General features: G+C 37.4%; 2 protein-coding genes and 1 long non-coding RNA gene across 5 annotated transcripts in view; 2 read left to right on the plus strand and 1 right to left on the minus strand.

Moving 5' to 3' along the window:
* The window catches only part of LOC100369290 (tumor necrosis factor, alpha-induced protein 8-like protein 2 B), a 76,629-nt gene extending 56,752 nt beyond the window's left edge, over positions 1–19,877 (minus strand). Inside the window, exon 1 of one of the 3 annotated variants that reach the window (XM_078014324.2) lies at positions 19,793–19,877. The gene's annotated coding sequence lies outside the window, so the exon portion shown is untranslated. Of the gene's footprint in view, positions 1–3,275; positions 3,357–3,426; positions 3,612–19,792 lie in introns of those variants that run through there. The other 2 variants (XM_006823913.3, XM_078014323.2) reach the window with 2 other exon arrangements.
* LOC146735077 (uncharacterized) lies at positions 9,804–15,404 on the plus strand. Its single transcript, XM_085507357.1, has one exon. The coding sequence runs from the start codon at positions 9,804–9,806 to the stop codon at positions 15,402–15,404; it is 5,601 nt and encodes a 1,866-aa protein (XP_085363483.1).
* Positions 15,601–16,309, plus strand: LOC146735078 (uncharacterized). Its single transcript, XR_014931322.1, has 3 exons — positions 15,601–15,653; positions 15,994–16,078; positions 16,231–16,309. It is a non-coding gene; the product is annotated as an uncharacterized LOC146735078 (long non-coding RNA).
* Positions 19,878–21,048: the final 1,171 nt, after the last annotated feature.

Below are 21,048 nucleotides of genomic sequence, written 5' to 3' on the forward strand. Positions count from 1 at the left end.
AAAAACACGTTTCACAACTTGTCTCTTATTTAGTTGTATGCGTCATTCAAGATGGCGGCCCCCATATAGTAAATATCGTATTTATTTTATTATCACGTTTGCGCCAGCTGACTGTGGATCTGATGTCCCGGAGTTTGTTGTTGGGATTTTGTTATGCTCAACCGGCCGAATGAAATTAGTAATCTGCTTATTCGCAATGTCTTGTTCGAGCCGAAAATGCGACAGTGTGACTTTGATTATTGATGTTTCCAACACAACTTAATTGACACTGAAAAACGCCGTCGTGTTAGCCAATGAAAATTATTTAATTGACAATCAAAAAGCTGCCGACAGTGTAAAACCTGTATGCCCGTATTTTGACTAGAACAAAACAACTGCCAATAACATATTTACAATGTTACTATTCCTTTATTATGACTTTCCCAGTACATCGTAAATTATTCAAAGCCTAAATATCGTGCAGGGTATCTCGTCTAGTCTGACACGTGTGCAAGGCACGTTTCAGCTGCGTGTAGGGCTTCAATTTTCACTCGCAAAATACGACAGTTTCTGAAATCTACAAGCTAAATGCAGATACTTACAAGTTTGTACTCGCATAGACGTATATTTTAGGCGCATTTGCGAGTAGGTACTCGCAACTTCCTAGGCTGACTGTTATGTAAACATTCTTTGTCTATCAGTTGCACTGTTATGTAAACATTCTTTTGTCTATCAGTTGCACTGTCATGTAAACCTTCTTTTGTCTATCAGTTGCACTGTCATGTAAACATTCTTTTGTCTATCAGTTGTACTGTTATGTAAACATTCTCTGTCTATCAGTTGCACTGTCATGTAAACATTCTCTGTCTATCAGTTGCACTGTTATGTAAACATTAAGGGGCCATTAAGGTCATGATTACTGACACTCAGAACTTATTAAAATTTCACTATACTTATATACTGAGAAAATGTCGGCAGCGGTTATCTTTAAATTTGATCATATCTTCTGGTCCTTACTACATACTTTCTAAAGCTATCCGTAATGAGACTGCACAAATACATTTGTTCAACAGTTTTTATAGCTTTTATGAATGCATAGGAGAGTGATTACAATCTTTGATTTTTTTTTACGATTAAGCAAATTTCAAATACATCACTAACAGCCCCTAGTGGCAAACTAATTGTGAAAGCGTAAGCGATATTTTAGCCGACCTTTTCTTTTCAACGTCTTTAAAAAATAATGCACAATAATGAGGTTATTGACAAAATAAAGGGATTTAGGTTCTTGTACATTTTACACTGTACACTATGGAATATATGTTCCGTCATTATTTGCTTTTTATTTTCATTGATCAGGTGAAGAGTTCAAAGGTCAAACAGAATCCATTAACAAAAATTATTGTAGCCATAGGTTACAGAGTTAGTTGTATAATAATTACGTGTATATAGCAGTGACACTATTTCGTGTAAAAATTAGTCTACAATTAATTGTTTTAGTATTAAGTCAACAGTATGTGGTAAGTTTTTTGGTTCATTGTCAATCTGTTCTTTGTGTTATATGGTAAAATAATATGCATAAAATGACATTTCAGCAGCAGTTTTCATAGACCACAATGAAAACATTTCCTCGATAAAAAAAACATTTATAAACATCAAAAGTACCTTGTAAGACATTTTATATATATATATACCTGTTTTTTCACCAAATGTCATTAGACAAAATTTTGAGATATTATCTGTTGCACAGGAAACAATGGTAAAATGCCCTCCATTTTGTATATCAATCAATTTTCTCTGAACCGAGTACGATGACCCCATATTTTTATTCAATTTTCTTCATCCTCGTGACTTGAAAATATCAAATATGTAAAAATGAAGAAAATGACAATATCTTTACATTTGTGAAAAAGCAAAAGTTCAAGATCAAATGTCACCTAGACGACCAGTTAGAACAATCAAGAGATTTGAAAGAACCAATACGCATATTGAAAATTTAATTTTAACAGTTACATGCATAAAATCAATCAATGTGCCCAAGGAAAAGACAATCCCAGTGAAAACATACAAGATCTGGACCTCGCATGTCTACACTACGTGTCAGATATACAGACATTCCTTTGCAACTCTATGAACCAGGCAAATCAAACACATATAGTAAATAAATCATGTACTGCTCTGGGCTTATATATCTAAGTTATAATAATACGCAGTACTTAATTACTTGATTTATATGCGGTAACTATTTTTGTTATCTAAAAATACTTCATAACAAGAGCTTCTTTGCTAAGGTACAATAAATAATCACAAGACCTGGGCACTCTCTTAAAAACACTGTATACTGAGCTTCTGGTTATTTATTAACCAATTTGGTGGGCGTGACAATCGCACAACACTATTTGTGACAGCCACTGATGACGGTTAAATTTAAAAATTATGTGGCACGATAAAAAGACAGTTTTATCTGTCTCGCTTCACTGAATTGGTCACACACGGGTGCGAGATCCTGAAGGCTGTGCCTACCGGCATTGCGAGGTTTTGTATTGACAGGGTGCGGTGACAACTGTTTCTTTTTTTAATTGGACAACAATGACGGAGTCGCATTCAGAGCAGAGAACATGAAAGCACATGTACCGTCCATCCACACGCTACTAAAAAAAAACACTGTCATTGTTCCTTACAGCGACAACAATACGGAATATGCAGAACAGAGGACATTTAATAAAAAAAATACTGTGAGGTGTCTCCGCCGATCGGCGACAATGAACAATGTGTACCAATACCGCACATACAATTAAAATACAGTGAATGCGAACCATTCTATTTAAATGGCAACTTGAAGTGATTAATCGATACGCACAAAGTTGGTCCCACAGCGCAATATCTAAACCCATGTAATTTAATACTAAATACTACATTTTTTCGATTTCTAGACAAGCCTCACGATCGAGTTTTACTTAGGCATCCGCACTATACATCAACTTCCAGAATGTAGTGGTTACTTGGTTCATGTACGTCCGCCAATGCGGCAAATTAAGTTACAGTCTCAAAATCAGAGGCTTTATTGAACAGTAGAAATAGTACAAATAATAATAATTATGTTTCTTCTAGCTAATTTACTTTTGATTAAGCAAAAAATATGACTTTTCACGTATGATTAGGCTTTGATACGGACTGTTATTGTTTAAAACTGGTTCAGTCAAAATCATCAAAACAATGCTTCTATCCCCCTGACACCACCCATTCAGGCACCGGTCCACGACAAAAATATGAAAAAGGGCGAGCAAACCGTCACTCACCACATAAACGTCACGCTCCGTACATATCATATAGCATCGTCGACTTGAAGGAACAAACATTCAGCATTTTACGAGCAAAAAACAACAGACTTGGCGCATGTTAGGTTTCTCGCCGAGAGAGGTGAGCTATGTGCAAAGACTGTGTACTCACATTGGCGTTCAGGAAATCAATGTCGATGACAAGTGCACCCAGAGCTGAGTCGGTTTTCTCCCAATGTGATCCGGTTATTGTGATATGGATAGCACGGAAAATAAAGTGAAATTCACTCCATACGACGACGAACTTCAGCGCGGAAGAAACATCACAAAAAACGCCGACACGTAACCTCCAAAAGCCAGTCGGTGACGTCATGGATCACCGAACTATTTACGAGGGGTGGTGCCTTTCCAGTGAAATTCATGACCAAAGTTGCAAACTTAGAAATCAATTATACGAGAATGTTTTAGATTAAACGTTTTAACGTTTTTTCACGCTACACACGTTATGTAACCTGAACCAAACACCGGAAACCATGATGTGAAATTACCATTTTCAAATGACTCACCGGAAAAAATCATTGTATTTTTTTTAATATAAATGCGCATATTACATGTATATTTCAAAAATGAGGCCTGTTTCACAATGTATGCGCTTTACTTCAAATGGAACTACTAGTATTAAACAAAATAAAACCGTGAACAATGTAGAGTATGCGTACCGTCCCAACATTGTTTACGAAAGCCATCGCTAGGTGGCGCTACTACATTGACAACAAGCCTGAAAACCAACTTGAGAAACGAAACACGCATTTCACAGGAAAACTCCTTTGGTCATAGCATTTTTTATTTCTATTATTCGAAATGCAATTAATATCTTACAAATTTAAACATTTTACAACGATTTCACAAACTCAAGTGTAAGTATTATCATATAGATCCCATAGAATCTATGGCATTAGCCCATCTCCCAATTGTTCGCGATTTTTTCTGGTTTCTAAAAATATTGAAAACAATTAAAAAAAAGATTAAGGAAAAAAATGAAAAAAAATGAGTTATTTTCTGGTCAAACGCCAACCAGTCGATACACATAAAAGTAATTTTAATTTTTATGATAGTGGTTTATGATCAATCACCGAAAGAGTCGTTATCTTTTCCGTTTTTATTGCTTAATAAATCATTGCGCGTTTCTCTTTAATTTATTCTCTTAGCATGGACAGTTATTTGGTTAATGAGCTGCATCTCTCTTTTTATTTAACATTTCCGTTTTATCCACGGATTATGACGTCATCGCCATTAGTTTTATTCGTCCTACAGGCTAGCAATGACGTCACGTTGTTTTTTATTATGCTAATCTTTCGAAGCGTAACGCGACATTTTTTTTTACTGGACGAGATTAATTCGTGTCATAAATGTGTGTCCCACTGCAATTACACAGCAGCGCGACAATGCTATATCGGTTATAAATATAATACAAGAAATCCACATTTTATAATGATAATGAGTTTGACAGGTCATTGTTTAATTTAATTTATGCATTTTTGTTTCTTTGTAGAGAATACGAGTCTTTTTTTTTTGTTACCTTTTCCCGTTTTCATAATGGATTGAAAACTGTTACCATCTCCTAATCAATGCCGGTGGGATATTCGGATTTAATAAAATGCTGTATTCTAACCACAAAGTTGGTTCATTTTTAGTCCAGAGGCGAATGTTTGGGAATTTGCTTTGTCTCTTGAAATGTTTGTACTCATTTTATTTGTGAAGTAAGATTTTCAGTTTCTTTTTTTAGATAACGACTTCGCTGCTGTGGTAATTTTACTGGTATCCGCCATCTTATATCACTGTGTTATTGATTAAATCTTGGTATATCTTTACGAATTGACCCTTAAAAGCACATTCACATGTTGCTTTAAATAAATAATTTTATACATATACAAGTTAAAGACACGACCACACACAGTCGCCTGTTTTGGTCCGCCTTGGGCGCACAGTGAACTTTGTATAAACTTTAAGATCGTTTCACCTTGCATCAATATATAATTAATTATCCCAAATACAAATAAATGAACACATATATATGTTATTTCTCGTGATAAATAGTGATGGTAAAATGTATTACGCAAGTACATTGGTAGACTTTTGTTGTTTTCAGCGTCGCTTTTTTTGTTTCGACGCCGGGTGCCAGTGAGACTTTGATGTTTACATAGACTTAAGGGATTAATCTTTTTTCCCCATTTTTAAAAAAAAATTGAATACGCGTAGAGAAAAAAAGAAAACCCAATGCGGTAATTTGGCAATATGCTCGTTAGAGCCCCACAAATTGCACGACAAGCGCCCTCTACGTCATATACATTATATTTGAAATAGCAATCGACAGAGGGCGTACTTAACTAAACAACGTTAATACAACGTTAGGGTTGGACCATTTGATTTTTGAGGGGAGGGGAGGTCAGAAACGAAAAAAAAAAATTGCAAAGTGAAGGGTTCTTCAAAAAAAAAAATTGCTGCTTCACCGGTGTAAAAAAAAAATATTTGTCACTATATGACTTAGAGAAAAATATTGCAATTCTTTCTGCCAAGATAAGAGGACACCGAGTACAAGAAGAAACTAGGTCATATATAAATGGATGTCAATAATTCTGGTTTGTGGATTAATTAATAGCAGAGGGAAAATTAATATTGCATTTCAATATTAATTTCAAAAACAATTTCACTCTGGTTGCATTTAGATTGTATAGCATATATGCTCTCTTAGAAGAGCATCTCCAATAGAAGCACATGTACGGCAACAATTGCATTGATTGTATACTGATTTATTAAAATATGATGTATTTTGACCATAGAAACACCTCTGTTATTTACATAAGAGCATGCGCTACTAATAGAGCAAATACGGTAGTGCATGCAATATCTCTAACAATTTAGCTGTTTTAGTTTAAATACATTTACAGACTAAAACAGAAACATTGTTAGAAAAGTTGCTTGCAATATTGCTGACTACTGTAAAATACTTTATTTTCTCTGGAATTTATTTTCACTGAAAACAGCTTTCTGGCATTGTGTGGATCTAATTTTCACTATGTTGTATTAAGGCTCAATGCAACGTATAGAGAAAGCTGCATTTTCACTGGAATTTATTTTGCAGAAAATTGACTACAGACAAAACAGGGAAAATAAAATGCCAGTGCAAATATAGCATTCCACGCTATGTTATGTGACCACAATAATAGACAAGATACATTCATGATTGTATGGAACCATGTCGTATTAAACAAGTAAAAAATAAAATAAATATCAAAGAAAGGAAGCTTAGAAAGAACTCTTGAGTGCTGAGAGTATTGGAGACACATTAAAATTAATCAAAATTTAAGATTTGCTTTTCAAACAAGAAGCTTGGCAACTAATTTATGTCTGCTATTTGAGATGCACAACATGAACAAATGTGATTCACATTATCACTATTTATAATACATACAGAAAATACATTTGATTTTTTATCCATGGTTTTTAGTCTAATTTATTCCAGAGCACCTCTGCGATGAATTCAATTTAAATCTGATTTTAGTTTAATACATTATCAGAAATGGGCTAATCATAGATAATCAATATGCATTAAACTAATCATGTCTGTGGATTACCTCAATGAACCAAATGAATTATTATACCAATTGAGAAATTATTACCATGTATAGATTTAGGTCTGTATATTGTTCCAGGGTGCACATGTACAAAGTTTCATTATAATGTGATGATTAATCATAACTAAATTAGTTGAAAGATGAAAAGTAAATTATTATAGATTTATATTATTATAGATATTATATAATTATTATAGATGTATATAAACCTAAAACTAACATAATCATCACATTGTGTTAGAGTATATATGTACCAAGATTCATTAAATTAAGATAAGTACTGTCACAGACCATCTATGTACGAAGTTTCATTGAAATGTGATTATAACCAAAATTATGATTTATTATGCAAATTAAGTAATTAATATGATCTGATTTTAACCCAAAACTAATCAGGTCTGTGTATTGTCCTAGAACATCTATGTACCAAGATTCATTGAAAAGTAATGAAGTAATAGTACTTGAAATATCAAAAGCTAAAAATTGATTAATTAAGCAAATTAGGTAATTAATATTTCTCATATTTGTCTATGCATCGTTCTATGTATCTATGCAAGTTTCATTGAAATGTGATGATTAGTACCTGAGATATCAGTGGAAAAGCCAAAAATTTACTAATCAAAACCTAATCAAATCTGCTTATTAACCCAGAGCACCTATTCACCAAGTTTCATTAAAAACCAACATACGGTTCTTGAGATATCAGATCACACATACAGACAGGGTAACTGCAAAGACTCCCATTGTGTGCTTCACACACGGGAGTCAAAAATAAATAAAATGTAATAAAATAAATATTAAAATAAATGAGATTTTTTTTTTGTCAGCAAATGTTTTACATCACACTCTTACAGAGCAATCTCGTTCTGACCTACAATCCGACTCTCACCACCCACCTCACTTTCACCACCCATCTCACTCACACCTACTATCTCATTCTCACCACCCAACCCACATTCACCAACCATTCCACTCTCACCACCCACCTCACTCGCACCAACCATTCCACTGTCATCAGCCACTTTAGTACATGTAGCAGTCACCTGCCTTTTAGTCCTTTTTGTTACAATGTCAGTGATCTTTTGTTGCTTTGTAACAGGATGTGGGGACGATGCACACTTTCTCTTCTTTTTTTCTTTTTGTTTTCGGACTGCCGACGAACTTTTTTAGTCCCAGTTCGGACGAAGTCCGAAAATGGGGATTATTAAACTTGGTATACAGACAATCTATGATGACCTACATATGCCAATTTTCGTTACGATTCAATTAAATATAGCTGACTGGCAGCCATTTTATCCCCCAAATTTGCTAAATTCTGATATTTGAACGTGAACAGGGCGATTTCAATCAAACTTTGTATGGTGATCATGCATAGTGGGTTATTGGTGCACGTCACTTTTTTTCAAGTTTCGGTCCAAAATGGCCAACTCACGGCCATTTCATTTTTTTTTTCATTTTTGTGCTGATTCCTCTGAAAGATATCGCCTGATTCACTTGAAAGTTTTTACATAGATACTATACTTCAAGACAATACAACACCATGTTTTGTTTAGAGATTTGATCAAATTTGTCGAAATGGTGGCCATTTTGTTTAATATCTTAAATTCACAGTCTGTAACGTGCCTGGAACTGTTTCCCGAAGCTGAATAGGGCGATTTCAATCAAACTTTATATGATGATCATGTATATTGGGTTACACGTGCACGTCATATTTTTTTTGTCAAAATTTGGACCAAAATGGCCGCCTGTTTTGTCTTGAGATTTGATCAAATTTGTCGAAATGGAGGCCACTTTGTCAAAAAACGTAAAATAGCAGTAAAATATCAAGTCTTTTCTACCTGCGTTGAAGATAATGAAAAAAAAATGTTGAATACGATGAACTCCTAAAAAAAAAATTTGCAAGCAAACCTACTGATAAAAAAAAAACACATAGAAAAAAAAAAAAAATTTGCCTTTCACTGAGCTGACCTCCCCCCCTCAAAAATCAAATGTTCCAACCCTTATTATACATATTATTCACTATGAAATGCGGGAATCCAAGTCATCAAACTGTCTGTCCGGAAAGGGAGTGCTTGATTTATAGCTGGGGAGTGAGGTGCTACCGAGCTCTCGAAATTGTGACCTTATTTCTACTCAAAGGCAGTTACCAAATCTATACCTATATAGTACCGAAGTGCAATAATATAATCCAGGTGTATATCAAATAAAGTTTGATATTTTAGGCACAATCTAGTTACTGTAGTTACATAATGTAAAGTATGAACTCAATAGTTTACCACTGTTGAGACCAAATTTCTTTATGTTCGGTTTGCGGTAGAGCGCCCTCTTTGGTAGATGGGGATTAGACTTTTGTTTGACCTGGTCTCGTGCAGTCAGCCGTTTGTTGATCAGAGAAACTTGTTGTGTAGTGAGCGACGCCAAGTAAAGCACGCTGGTATGTACAGTTTGTTATTCTACTATGTTTTCCAATTCATTTTTTAGTATACAGTTGACATTATTGTATATTTCTGAAAGGTTTTGTTGCTGAATTGTTTCAACTATGTGACTTCTGCTCGGTACGTTATGTTATCGCTCGCGACTCATTTGCATATGTTTGCGCTGACTGATTTCACTAGTGAGAGTATTTGCTGTATTTTACGTCTGATTTATTGATTTATGCATAGTTTTGTAATTCTATGTCTTCAGAAATATTGTATTTGTTATATTCTATAGAATTTTACCGGTATCTAGTGGTTTCTGGTTTATAGACAATATTTTATTATTTGCTTTCCCAGTATTGAAGGACAGTTGTTGTAAAGCAAGCCGTTAGCACAAGCTGATGTTAGTCCCTTCCATTGGAGGTGTTGGGAAATTGTTTCGGGACCCACATCTCTCATTAACGAAACATTCTATTGGTGAAGGGATATTCGTCAAAATGGATGAAGATAGAAACCGGAAGTTAACCCCTCAAGGACAGACATATGCTGAAGAGGTAAAGTTTAAGGCTCTTGGGGAAGCATGGAGGAGTGTGAAGTCTGTATCTGAGAAAATAAAGTCCCTGATGGCAGAAAACCCTCTGATTGAAAGTGTTAAAGATATTCATACTGAGTGGATGAATAAATATGAACAGTTTCTGAAGTCCAATGATAAGTACTGTGCCTTGTTAAGTGAACATGATCGTGCTGAACATTTTGAGAAATGGTATGATGAGAAAGATGTTTGGGTCACAAATTTAAAGTCCCAAATAGAGAGCTGGTTTTCATCTATGTCAAAAAATGTCAAAGCTGTCACTGGATCACGGTCTACAGTGAGTTCAATGAGAAGTAAGAGATCTTCAATAAAGTCTATTGAAAGAGTAAAGGAATCGGAGTTAATAGAAAAGGAGAAGTTGGTCAGAGATAAGCAAGCACTAGAGATGAAGCTGAAATTATTGGAAATACAAATGCAGCACCAAGCAGAAACACACAAGATCCAAACAAAGTTAGCAGTGTCCAGAGCCAGAAGTCAGCTGATAGAGGAGCTTGAAAATGATACTGACAGCCAGTCTTTGGGCAGTGAATGTGACAGTATGAATGGTGCTGAGAATGAAGGTCAGCTAAGTGAGCTTGAAGATGGTAAATCAGTATCAAACAAAATATTGTTGCCTGACAGTTCGAAGATTTCTAACAAGAACTTCAGTGATGTGTTGATTGAGATGCAGAAGCCTAAACTTGAGATAACAAAGTTTGGTGGTGACTGTTTAAGCTACAATAAGTTCATGAGACAGTTCAAATCAAGAATAGAAAGTTCCTGTGCCAATGATGAGAAAATAGCTTATCTGGAGCAGTTCACAACAGGTGATGCACACCGTATTGTAGTTGGTTTCTCGTACCTGGATTCTGATGTTGGTTACCCAGCTGCCATGAAGGAACTAAAGAGAAGATATGGTGATCCAGAGGTGATTGCTAATTCTTACATAAAGAAGGTGCTGTCTTGGCCACATATCCGAGGTGATGATGCAAAGGCCCTGGATGAGTTTGCTGTGTTCCTGAGGGAATGCAAGGCTGCAACCCACTGTGTCGGTAGTTTGGGTGTACTGGAATATTCAGAGAACTTGATACGCATTGTTCAGAAGTTGCCTCCTAGTATGCATGAGAGGTGGAGAAGTATTGTTCAAGGTCTTCGTAGAAATGAGAAGAGAATTGGTTTTAGTAACCTGGTAGATTTTATCCAATCAGAAGCAACTAAGCTGAATGATCCAATTTATGGCAGAGATAGCATGACTTCTGATGGAAGACAGAGAAGAGACAATGTACAGCGTAAGGTGTCTGCTGCTACAAATATTGGCAGTAGTGGACTAAAATGTTGGAGTTGTGATGGACCACATCGACTAGCTACCTGTCCAGAAGTTGAAGCAATGTCTCTAGAAAATAGAAGAAATCTTGTGAGAAAATTAAAGGTGTGTTTTCTTTGCTTTGGAAAAGGACATTTTTCCACTGGATGCAACCTGAAGATAACTTGTGATGTGTGCAGAGGCAATCACAACACCCTCTTGCATGATTTTGCCCGACAAAAGAAGCAGAATAGCGACAACCAGCTTACCAGTAGTGCAACAACTGCTGACCAGCCAACAAGGGTCAATACTAGTGGTTGTACGATGCCTATCATTCCAGTGAAGGTGACCATGGGGTCCCAGACAGCAGAATGTTACGCATTCTTAGATCCTGGCAGTAATGTATCATTTTGCACTGATGGTTTGGCAGAGAAGTTGCAGGCAACTGGTACTGGAATGAAACTTACTATGAAGACAATGGGTGCTTCATGTAGTATGCCAACGAAGGTGATAACCGGTCTGAGAATAGAAGCCATCAGTGGTAACGGGGTTCCAGTGCAACTGCCTCCTGTATTTACGAAGTCAAGCTTGCCCGTAGAGAAGTGGCATATACCTACCCAGAAAGATGTATCCACATGGGAACATTTGGGAGATATTGAGTTGCCAAGGTTGCAAATCAGTAGCAATATCGATTTGCTTATTGGTAACAATGTTCCAGCAGCATATGCACCTATAGATGTAAGGACAGGACCACCAGGGAGTCCATATGCTACAAAGTCGCCTTTAGGATGGGTTGCCTGGGGAGTTAAGAAAGGTGGAAAGATGAAGTATTCAAGTAATTTTGTCATTGCTGACAATAGTTTAGAGAAGTTATATAGACAGAGTCTGAACTATGACTTTCCAGAGAGAACTGTTGATGACAGAAGAGAATGGTCGTGGGAAGACAGGCGCTTTATGGAAGTGATGGACAGTTCTTGTAAGATGGTGAATGGTCATTATCAAGTGGATCTCCCTCTGAGAAATCCAGATGTGAAATTGCCTAACAATCGGCATATGGCAGAGCAGAGGTTAAAGGGTCTGCAGGCGAAAATGAACAAGAATTCACAATTCAAGGCAGACTACATAGAGTTCATGGAGAAGGTGATTGCAAATGGGTATGCGGAAAAGGTTCCTGATGGAGTGACGGCTAAGAAGGGGAAAGAATGGTATATACCCCATCATGGTGTATATCACCCTAGAAAGCCAAACAAGATCAGAGTGGTGTTTGACTGTGCAGCGAAGTGTGATGGTACATCGCTGAATGATGTCTTGCTACCAGGGCCAAACCTAATGAATGATCTTAAAGGAGTACTCATGAGATTCAGAGAGTTTCCTGTAGCCTTCGCAAGTGATATTGAGTGCATGTTTTATCAGGTGAAGGTGCCTGAGAGTCAACGAGACCTGTTGAGATTTTTATGGTTACCAAAGGGAGACTTAGACCAGAAGCCCAAGGTTTATCGTATGGCAGTGCATTTGTTTGGAGCTGTGTCTGCACCATCATGTGCTAATTATAGCTTGAGAAGAACTGGTATAGACAACATACGCAATGCAAGAGAAGAAACAGTCAACACACTACATAACAATTTCTACATGGACGATGGACTGAAGTCAGTGGAAAATGTTGAACAAGCCATTCAACTGGTGAAGGAGCTAAAGGCCTTGTGCAAAGAAGGAGGCTTCAACCTCACCAAGTGGTCTAGCAATGAACGAGAAGTTTTGAGAGAGATTCCCCTGGATGATCGAGCTAAAGAACTGATGGACTTGGATCTGGAATCATCGCAGCTTCCTACAGAGAGAACACTAGGTGTGTTGTGGAATGCAGAGACGGATGAGTTCCAATTCAAGTGCCAAATCAAGAAGACAGAGGTGACAAGAAGGTCAATGCTGTCTGAAGTCAGCTCGATTTATGATCCATTGGGTTTTATAGCTCCACTCCTCATTCCAGCAAAGAGTGTGCTTCAAGAGATGTGCAAACAAGAAGCTGGATGGGACGATGAACCAAGTGATAACATACATGGCAAGTGGCAGATGTGGAAAACAAGCATGCAAGATTTGGAAGAAGTAAGAATTTCCCGATGCTATGTACCAGCTGAATTCGGAAACGTGACATACAGAGAGCTGCATGCTTTCGCTGATGCAAGTGAAATTGGATATGGTTGTGTTATCTACCTCAAACAAATCAACTCAAGTGAAAATATACACTGTTCATTTGTGTTCGCGAAGGCAAGAGTAACTCCTTTGAAGAAAATTACAATACCAAGATTAGAACTTACAGCAGCAACATTGGCAGTGAGATTAGTCTCAATTGTTCAAAGAGAGTTAGACTTCAAGATTGACAAAGCAATCTACTGGACAGACAGCACTGCGGTTTTGAGATATATAAGGAATGACAGAGCAAGATACCACACCTTTGTTGCCAACCGTGTTCAAGTCATAAGAGAAGCTACAGTCCCTGAACAGTGGCATCATGTGGATACCAAGAGAAATCCAGCAGACTTGGCATCACGAGGTGTTAAGACAACTAACGAATTGAATAATAGTAATTGGTTTTGTGGACCAGGCTTTCTGTGGGAGAAGGAAGCGGAATGGCCAGAACAGGTGATTTCCATGCGGATAGAGGAGAATGACCCAGAAGTGAAGACTAGCTGTGCAACCATTGAGTTTGAAGACACATCAATTATAGATTCCTTATTGACGAGAATTTCTGGTTGGTGGAAATTGAAGAGAGTAATGGGCTGGGTCATCATTGCTAAGAACAAGTTCCTCAAGTTCATAGGAAAACTGGAATGCCAATTTGAAGAAGTTGTCCAGTGCCTAACTCCAAAGATGTTATATGAAAGTGAAGTAGCAGTTGTTAAATATGTTCAAAGGAAGGCATACATAGATGAGATAGAAGTCCTGTCCAAAGGCAAGACAGTGACAAAAAGAAGTCCTCTTTTCAAGTATGACCCCGTGTTGACAGATGATGGTATTATTCGTGTTGGTGGACGACTGAAGAAGGCAGACTTGCTTTATGAGATAAAGCATCCGATTGTGTTACCAAAGAACTCACAAGTATCTGTAATGATTGTTCGGGATGCTCATTCTACTGTTGGTCATTTGGGAAGAAATAGTATTTTGGCGAAAGTCAGAGAGAAGTATTGGATATATGGAGCAAGTCAGTTGGCGAAAAGAGTAGCGAGAAGTTGTGTCACATGTCAACGGTATCACGCAGCACCATGTGAGCAGGTAATGGCTGACTTACCAGCTGATAGAGTTGTTGCAGAAGTATCACCATTTACATTCTGTGGTATGGATTATTTTGGGCCTTTAACTGTGCGCAGAGGGAGATTTGAGGTGAAACGGTATGGTGTGATTTTCACTTGTTTTTCTTCCCGAGCAGTCCACCTAGAGATCGCGCACTCGTTAGAAACTGATGCATGCATAAATGCTATACGCAGGTTCATGGCCAGAAGAGGTCCTGTTAGAAGCATCAGATCTGACAATGGCACCAACTTGGTTGGGTCAGAAAAGGAGTTGAGACATGCACTTGAAGGTTTGGACCAGTCTAGAATGAATGATGTTCTGTGTGCAGAAGGCATAGAGTGGCACTTCAATCCTCCAGCAGCATCTCACTTTGGTGGAGTGTGGGAGAGAATGATTCGTAGCATAAGGAAGATTTTGTACAGCCTGTTGAGAGAACAACCCCGAATTGTTGATGATGAGACGCTCAGTACTGTATTCTGTGAGGCTGAGAATATTGTCAACAATAGGCCACTGACTACAACGTCATCAGATCCTAATGATTTACTTCCATTGACACCTAACATGCTGATTAATCCACGAGCTCGTGCACTTAGTTCGCCTGGAGTGTTCGAGAAGAGTGACATGTATGCAAGAAAACGTTGGCGTCAATCTCAGTACTTGATAGATGTATTTTGGTGTCGCTGGAGAAAGGAGTATTTAGTTACCCTGCAGCAGAGACCGAAGTGGCAGAGAAAAGGACGCAATGTACAAGTTGGAGATATTGTGCTTGTTGTTGACAAGTCGGTACCCAGAAATAGTTGGTTGATGGGAGTAGTAGAAACAACTTTCAAGGACAAGAAAGGCGATGTGAGATCTTGCAGAGTGAGGACCAAGACGTCAATCTTAGAAAGACCTGTCGCTAAATTATGTATACTAGTCAAGGCAGAACTGAATAAGTAGTTGTATTTTGAGTTGAGTAACAGTTGTAAACTCTTTGTTGAAATTTGTTCTCTTTGTAGTTTTGGAATTGTGAGTTGCAATTCAGGGGCGGGAGTGTTGAGACCAAATTTCTTTATGTTCGGTTTGCGGTAGAGCGCCCTCTTTGGTAGATGGGGATTAGACTTTTGTTTGACCTGGTCTCGTGCAGTCAGCCGTTTGTTGATCAGAGAAACTTGTTGTGTAGTGAGCGACGCCAAGTAAAGCACGCTGGTATGTACAGTTTGTTATTCTACTATGTTTTCCAATTCATTTTTTAGTATACAGTTGACATTATTGTATATTTCTGAAAGGTTTTGTTGCTGAATTGTTTCAACTATGTGACTTCTGCTCGGTACGTTATGTTATCGCTCGCGACTCATTTGCATATGTTTGCGCTGACTGATTTCACTAGTGAGAGTATTTGCTGTATTTTACGTCTGATTTATTGATTTATGCATAGTTTTGTAATTCTATGTCTTCAGAAATATTGTATTTGTTATATTCTATAGAATTTTACCGGTATCTAGTGGTTTCTGGTTTATAGACAATATTTTATTATTTGCTTTCCCAGTATTGAAGGACAGTTGTTGTAAAGCAAGCCGTTAGCACAAGCTGATGTTAGTCCCTTCCATTGGAGGTGTTGGGAAATTGTTTCGGTGAGACATGGTTCTTTATGCTATTATACTTATATTTTATTGGATTAAATTTTCTTGTGTGACTTGTACATGTATATGCCTATGGACATTTATGTTTGTATTTTGAGAATATTTGAGTACTGTATTTATTGATTTCTTTGTGTATCTTTCAGTTAATCGTATCGTGTCATATCGCATGTAACGCATGGTTATGTGATAGATGGTGCGCATTAAAGACAATATAACCCTCAAGTCAAGCCTCCATGGTGTTATTGAATTTCATTGCATGAAAGGGACCCACAACCACATTCATCCCGAGACTGGTGACTGTAATCATGGTTACTAAAAAAACAGGATAATACATTAATACAGACAGATACATGTTTTATTATTTGCTTGGTTGTATTACACATAATACCTCTGAACACAAAGCCAATGATATTTTACAGTCCATTGCATCTGTCATTGGTAATGGAATCCGCGCAGATTTACATGACACTTCTGTGTTTGAAGTCCACATGAATGGAACCACAGATATAGCCATATTGGAGCAGTTGATCACACAGGTTTTTAGATAGATAAAGGTCACAGACAATACTTAATTATTTCTCATAACTATGTACAGAATAATTTGTTAATTTTTACTGGAATACTGGAAAGTTTAATCTATTTTTATTTTATTTCAGAATAAAACATCCTTCACTAATATTGATGACGTCATGGATGGTACAGCTGACAACATTGTGAAGAGTACAGACAGTTTATTCTCTGACTTTCGATAATAAGTGTTATTCTCTTAATTCTAATGGTGCAGTGGGATACGCTTACACGACTTTGCTATTACTAGTATTGTGTGTTGTCACGTTGCAGCATAGACCCTCTAAAAAGAGGGTCTATGGTTGCAGTCATGTACATGTATTGTTGGTGGTGTACATTTAACAAACAAACAAACACACTATACACATAATTCTAATCTATTAGTAATTGACAGCTAAATTGAAGGAGGAAAACGAGTCACTGCTAAAAGTACATTGACCCTCTGACCGCTAAATATTCAACGTAAATTTTTACCCATTTTACAAAATTTTCCTTAAATTTCAAAGTAATTTTGAATCATACAGGCAGTATCTGAAATTGGCTTTTAGTTTTTGATAAAAAGGTATGTTAATTTTTTGTCAAGATTTCATGACTCAGAAGTTGGCTGTACAGACATATTTTGTGAATGGTGTACTGTCATTGGCTTCTGTGTAAGTTATGAATGGAGTGGCTCACGTGTGTTTAACGTTACAAGAATTATTCTATTTATATCAGGACAGGGCAGCGAGGACGGCAAATACTGTCCGCACAACAAAGGGCAGTAAATACAGTGAGAACGCCCCTTCCTGTAGTCATTACAAGTGTAGAGAGAAAGGAAACAGGAAAGCACGGCAATCATTTTACTGGTTGGATCTCATTCCATTTATTGCTAGTTTCCACATGCTGAGTGACGCGCTACCTCATTTATCAAGACTGCCCTCATTGTTTCAAGTAATTATTATTACAGAATGTTACAATACATTCCAATGTAATGAAAGACGAATAGTTCAAATGGATTTGTTCATATTGTCACCAAATCATCCATAATTATTTCCTTCCAGAAACAAGGATCTGTCTACTACATATTGGAGACCAGTGGTGAGCAGTACAGCGATAATCATCACACAGTTATTGAGGCAAGGGAATACATAAAATCATATAATCAAAAAAAGACTTTGATATCAAGGATACACAGCATAACGAGAATACATTCAAATAAGTAGAACTGCTCACAGATAAAAACAATTGAATCAGTGAGTGTTGTACATGCAATTGTGTATAAGTAGTAATAGACCATTTTCCGTACACTGCGAGAATCACGCGTTATGCGTGAAATCGAACGTAAAAACAGGACAAACAAAGGTCATAGCGTCGTAGTCGCGTCAAACATCGCGTGGGATTCGACAAACGCGAAAGTATTTCGGGGACATTTCCATGCTTAATAATGTGCTGTCCACATTTGATGATAGGTAATTTCGATTAAGTGAGGGTATTCGGAAGCAATATTCCTCTGTCGAAGATCGGCCGGTCGATGTGAGCTACGAAATAAAGAAATTCTAGTTCAAAATCAAATCGTTCGATTTTTGCGGCATACGTTCGACGCGCGTCTTTCATGCATCTCGCGAGATCTCGCAATTGTTCGGAAAATCACCTATTTAATTTGTTTCCGTTTTTTTCTTCTTATACACGGGTTTATGTGAAGTGTATAAGTGCAGTTTGTAGCGATCCAGAGAACAGATTCCGATATATCCTCCTGACTTCAGCATTCAGTTTACTTGATTCAAGTCCAGTGAGCGATGATGCAAATAAAGCTGGAAGCAATCGTATAAACAATCAGAGGTACATTACTTGGGGTTTGCAACTCGCATAGTACTGTATGGTGACATCATGTCAAGATCCCATTCAAGTCTCTTCTCGTAGATAGCGAGACTGAGGCTACGACCTTCTGACATGACGCATATCAATGTTCAAGGTTTGTAATGAAAAAAATAAACTTTTCTTGTCACCATCATAGTGAAAAATGTAATACATCGAAAATGTACAGAAAATATAGTTCTCGTAATCCGTCATATCGTGGGCAGCTATTTTGATCCACCTGGACATCCCAGTATCCTAGTTACCTCGGGCATGCGCATTCGCATTTTTTCTGAGTTGGAACGCTTATGCGAGAGCGAGATTGTGACGGGATCTTGGTATCATGTCACCGTAGTTACAAACCCCAAGTAATGTACCTCTGAAACAGTTTATTCTTTATGTCTTTCGCGTGTTTACTGATCACTGTCCTATAAAATCCTTTGTATTTTACTTTGTTATTTTTATCTTCATATTTACAGGCATTGCTGGGACATTATTAAGGAGCAGTCAGAGAATACACTCTTATTAAAGTGGCGATGGAGACTACATCCCATGATAAATCACACCAAGGAATGCTGAAGACCATTGTCACCAACTACAGGGAACTAGCACCAAATCTGTGAAAACTTGCTGGCATTGGTTTACCTGTACCTGTCTCAACTATTGGTAAGTAATTGTATTCATTCTAAATATCGACTAAAAAAAAAACGTTTGAATATATATCTGTATTGATTCACGTGTTTATGAAATCAAATACGATTTCTTTTTTCCAGACTGTGATGGAGGTTGTTGTGCTGTATCCAGAATAAAAACCAGCAGACAGATTAAGCGCTGCAACACATTGGGCCAAGCAGATTAATAATTTATGGGTATAAATGATTCAATTAAGCCTCACTGTAAAATATTGTGTGTGTTACCTTCAGTACTGGATGCATTTGAGTGAGTAAAATAACCGAGCGTTCGTGGCACATTGTTATGTAAAAAATAAATATGCTAAATACATATGTTAATTTATGCAAATTAATATGCAAATCAGCAGCGTTGCTTGGGCACAATCCCGAGAACAGCATCTGACTCAATTGCACACGAGAGATTCCTCGTCGTTACCTAACACCGTGACTAATACCGCTGTTTGAACCTACGATAAGAACCATAATAATACTTAAAATACCCAAAATGGCCCGGGCACGTTCCCAGCAGGTATATCGTCGTACGTAGTGGCAATCTGCAGAGTATAAGGTACAAACTCAAACATACACTCTCTAAAATGATTCAATCTCTCGTTGTTCCATCCACGTGACTTACCTGAACCAATAAGGTTCGACGACCCTGAAACACCCAAAAGGGCCCGCCTCACCGCACCTAGTCTGGTCCCCTGCCCGCCTCACCCCACCTAGTCTGGTCTTCTGCCTCAATTTCAACGCCGAGGACTGATTACGACTCAACATACTAGTAATACGTATATGTTATTCTCATCAGATAACACGAACAGCCAATCACAGACGCTCTACCATATAGGCGATAGCGACGCTGTGACCTGATAATACTTGATGACATTTCCATGACGTGTTATTACAAGTGACCTAGACAAATGACTTCACCATATTGAATTATACACTATTAACGCGAACACGGTCGTTAATTATCTAGGCCTCGACAGCACTGAACACTGTCAACTCAGAATGTGATACGTATATATATCACAGATTCATCACGATGCCAGAGTATCTGATATGTAGTTCATATGCGATCTTCTGTAGATAAAATACTAGAGAAGCGCATTAGTAGTTTATATTTCTATGCAGGCTTAACACAAATATTGTAAGATAATGTCAACTATGTTTTACGAGTTGGAAATATAATGATTATTGTCAGGGTAAAAACATCTTCAACTTGAATAAAAATCAGTATTACAAGTTAACAAGTTACAAGTATTAAACGTAACGCAATTTTAACTTCGAAATAATGTACAGAATAAATTTGCAGAAAAAATAATTTGACTCGGTCGGGATGGTATGGTATTTGTTACTTGAGACGCCTTGACGAATAATGATTATACACACTAAGACAAGCGCATGCGCAGTTGTCGTGCAAGCATTAGGGGGTATGAATAATTAAAACACGGGCACAGCAAACATGATAATCCCGTCATTCAACATTCAACTATGCACCTTTCACCCATCTCAAACATTCTCAGCAGCAATTATTATAATATATTCCCGAAACCAATGACGAAATAGAATCAAACTATGTTGCCGCTACGTACATGCGCTATATATTGTGCCATGGAACTTCTTGAGGACATACTTATTCTGTGCCTCCCCCTCTGTAATTCCGCCACGAACCACCTGATAGGTTCCCCGTTTTCAGTTTCACGGCACGTCTATTATCAGAACACCAGGAACTAGCGAACACGGCGAGTATGTCCAAACAAACATCGGGTCAATACTGATAAGTTTTTAAAAAGTTATTTTCAATTTCATAGAAACTCTGAATGTTCAGGGACAAAAACAAACGGGAAAGGTACAATACAAGTGGAATTTTTAGTAAAACTAGATGTA

Source organism: Saccoglossus kowalevskii, chromosome 13 (assembly GCF_978046115.1).
Source record: "Saccoglossus kowalevskii chromosome 13, keSacKowa6.1, whole genome shotgun sequence".
NCBI lineage: Eukaryota > Metazoa > Hemichordata > Enteropneusta > Harrimaniidae > Saccoglossus > Saccoglossus kowalevskii.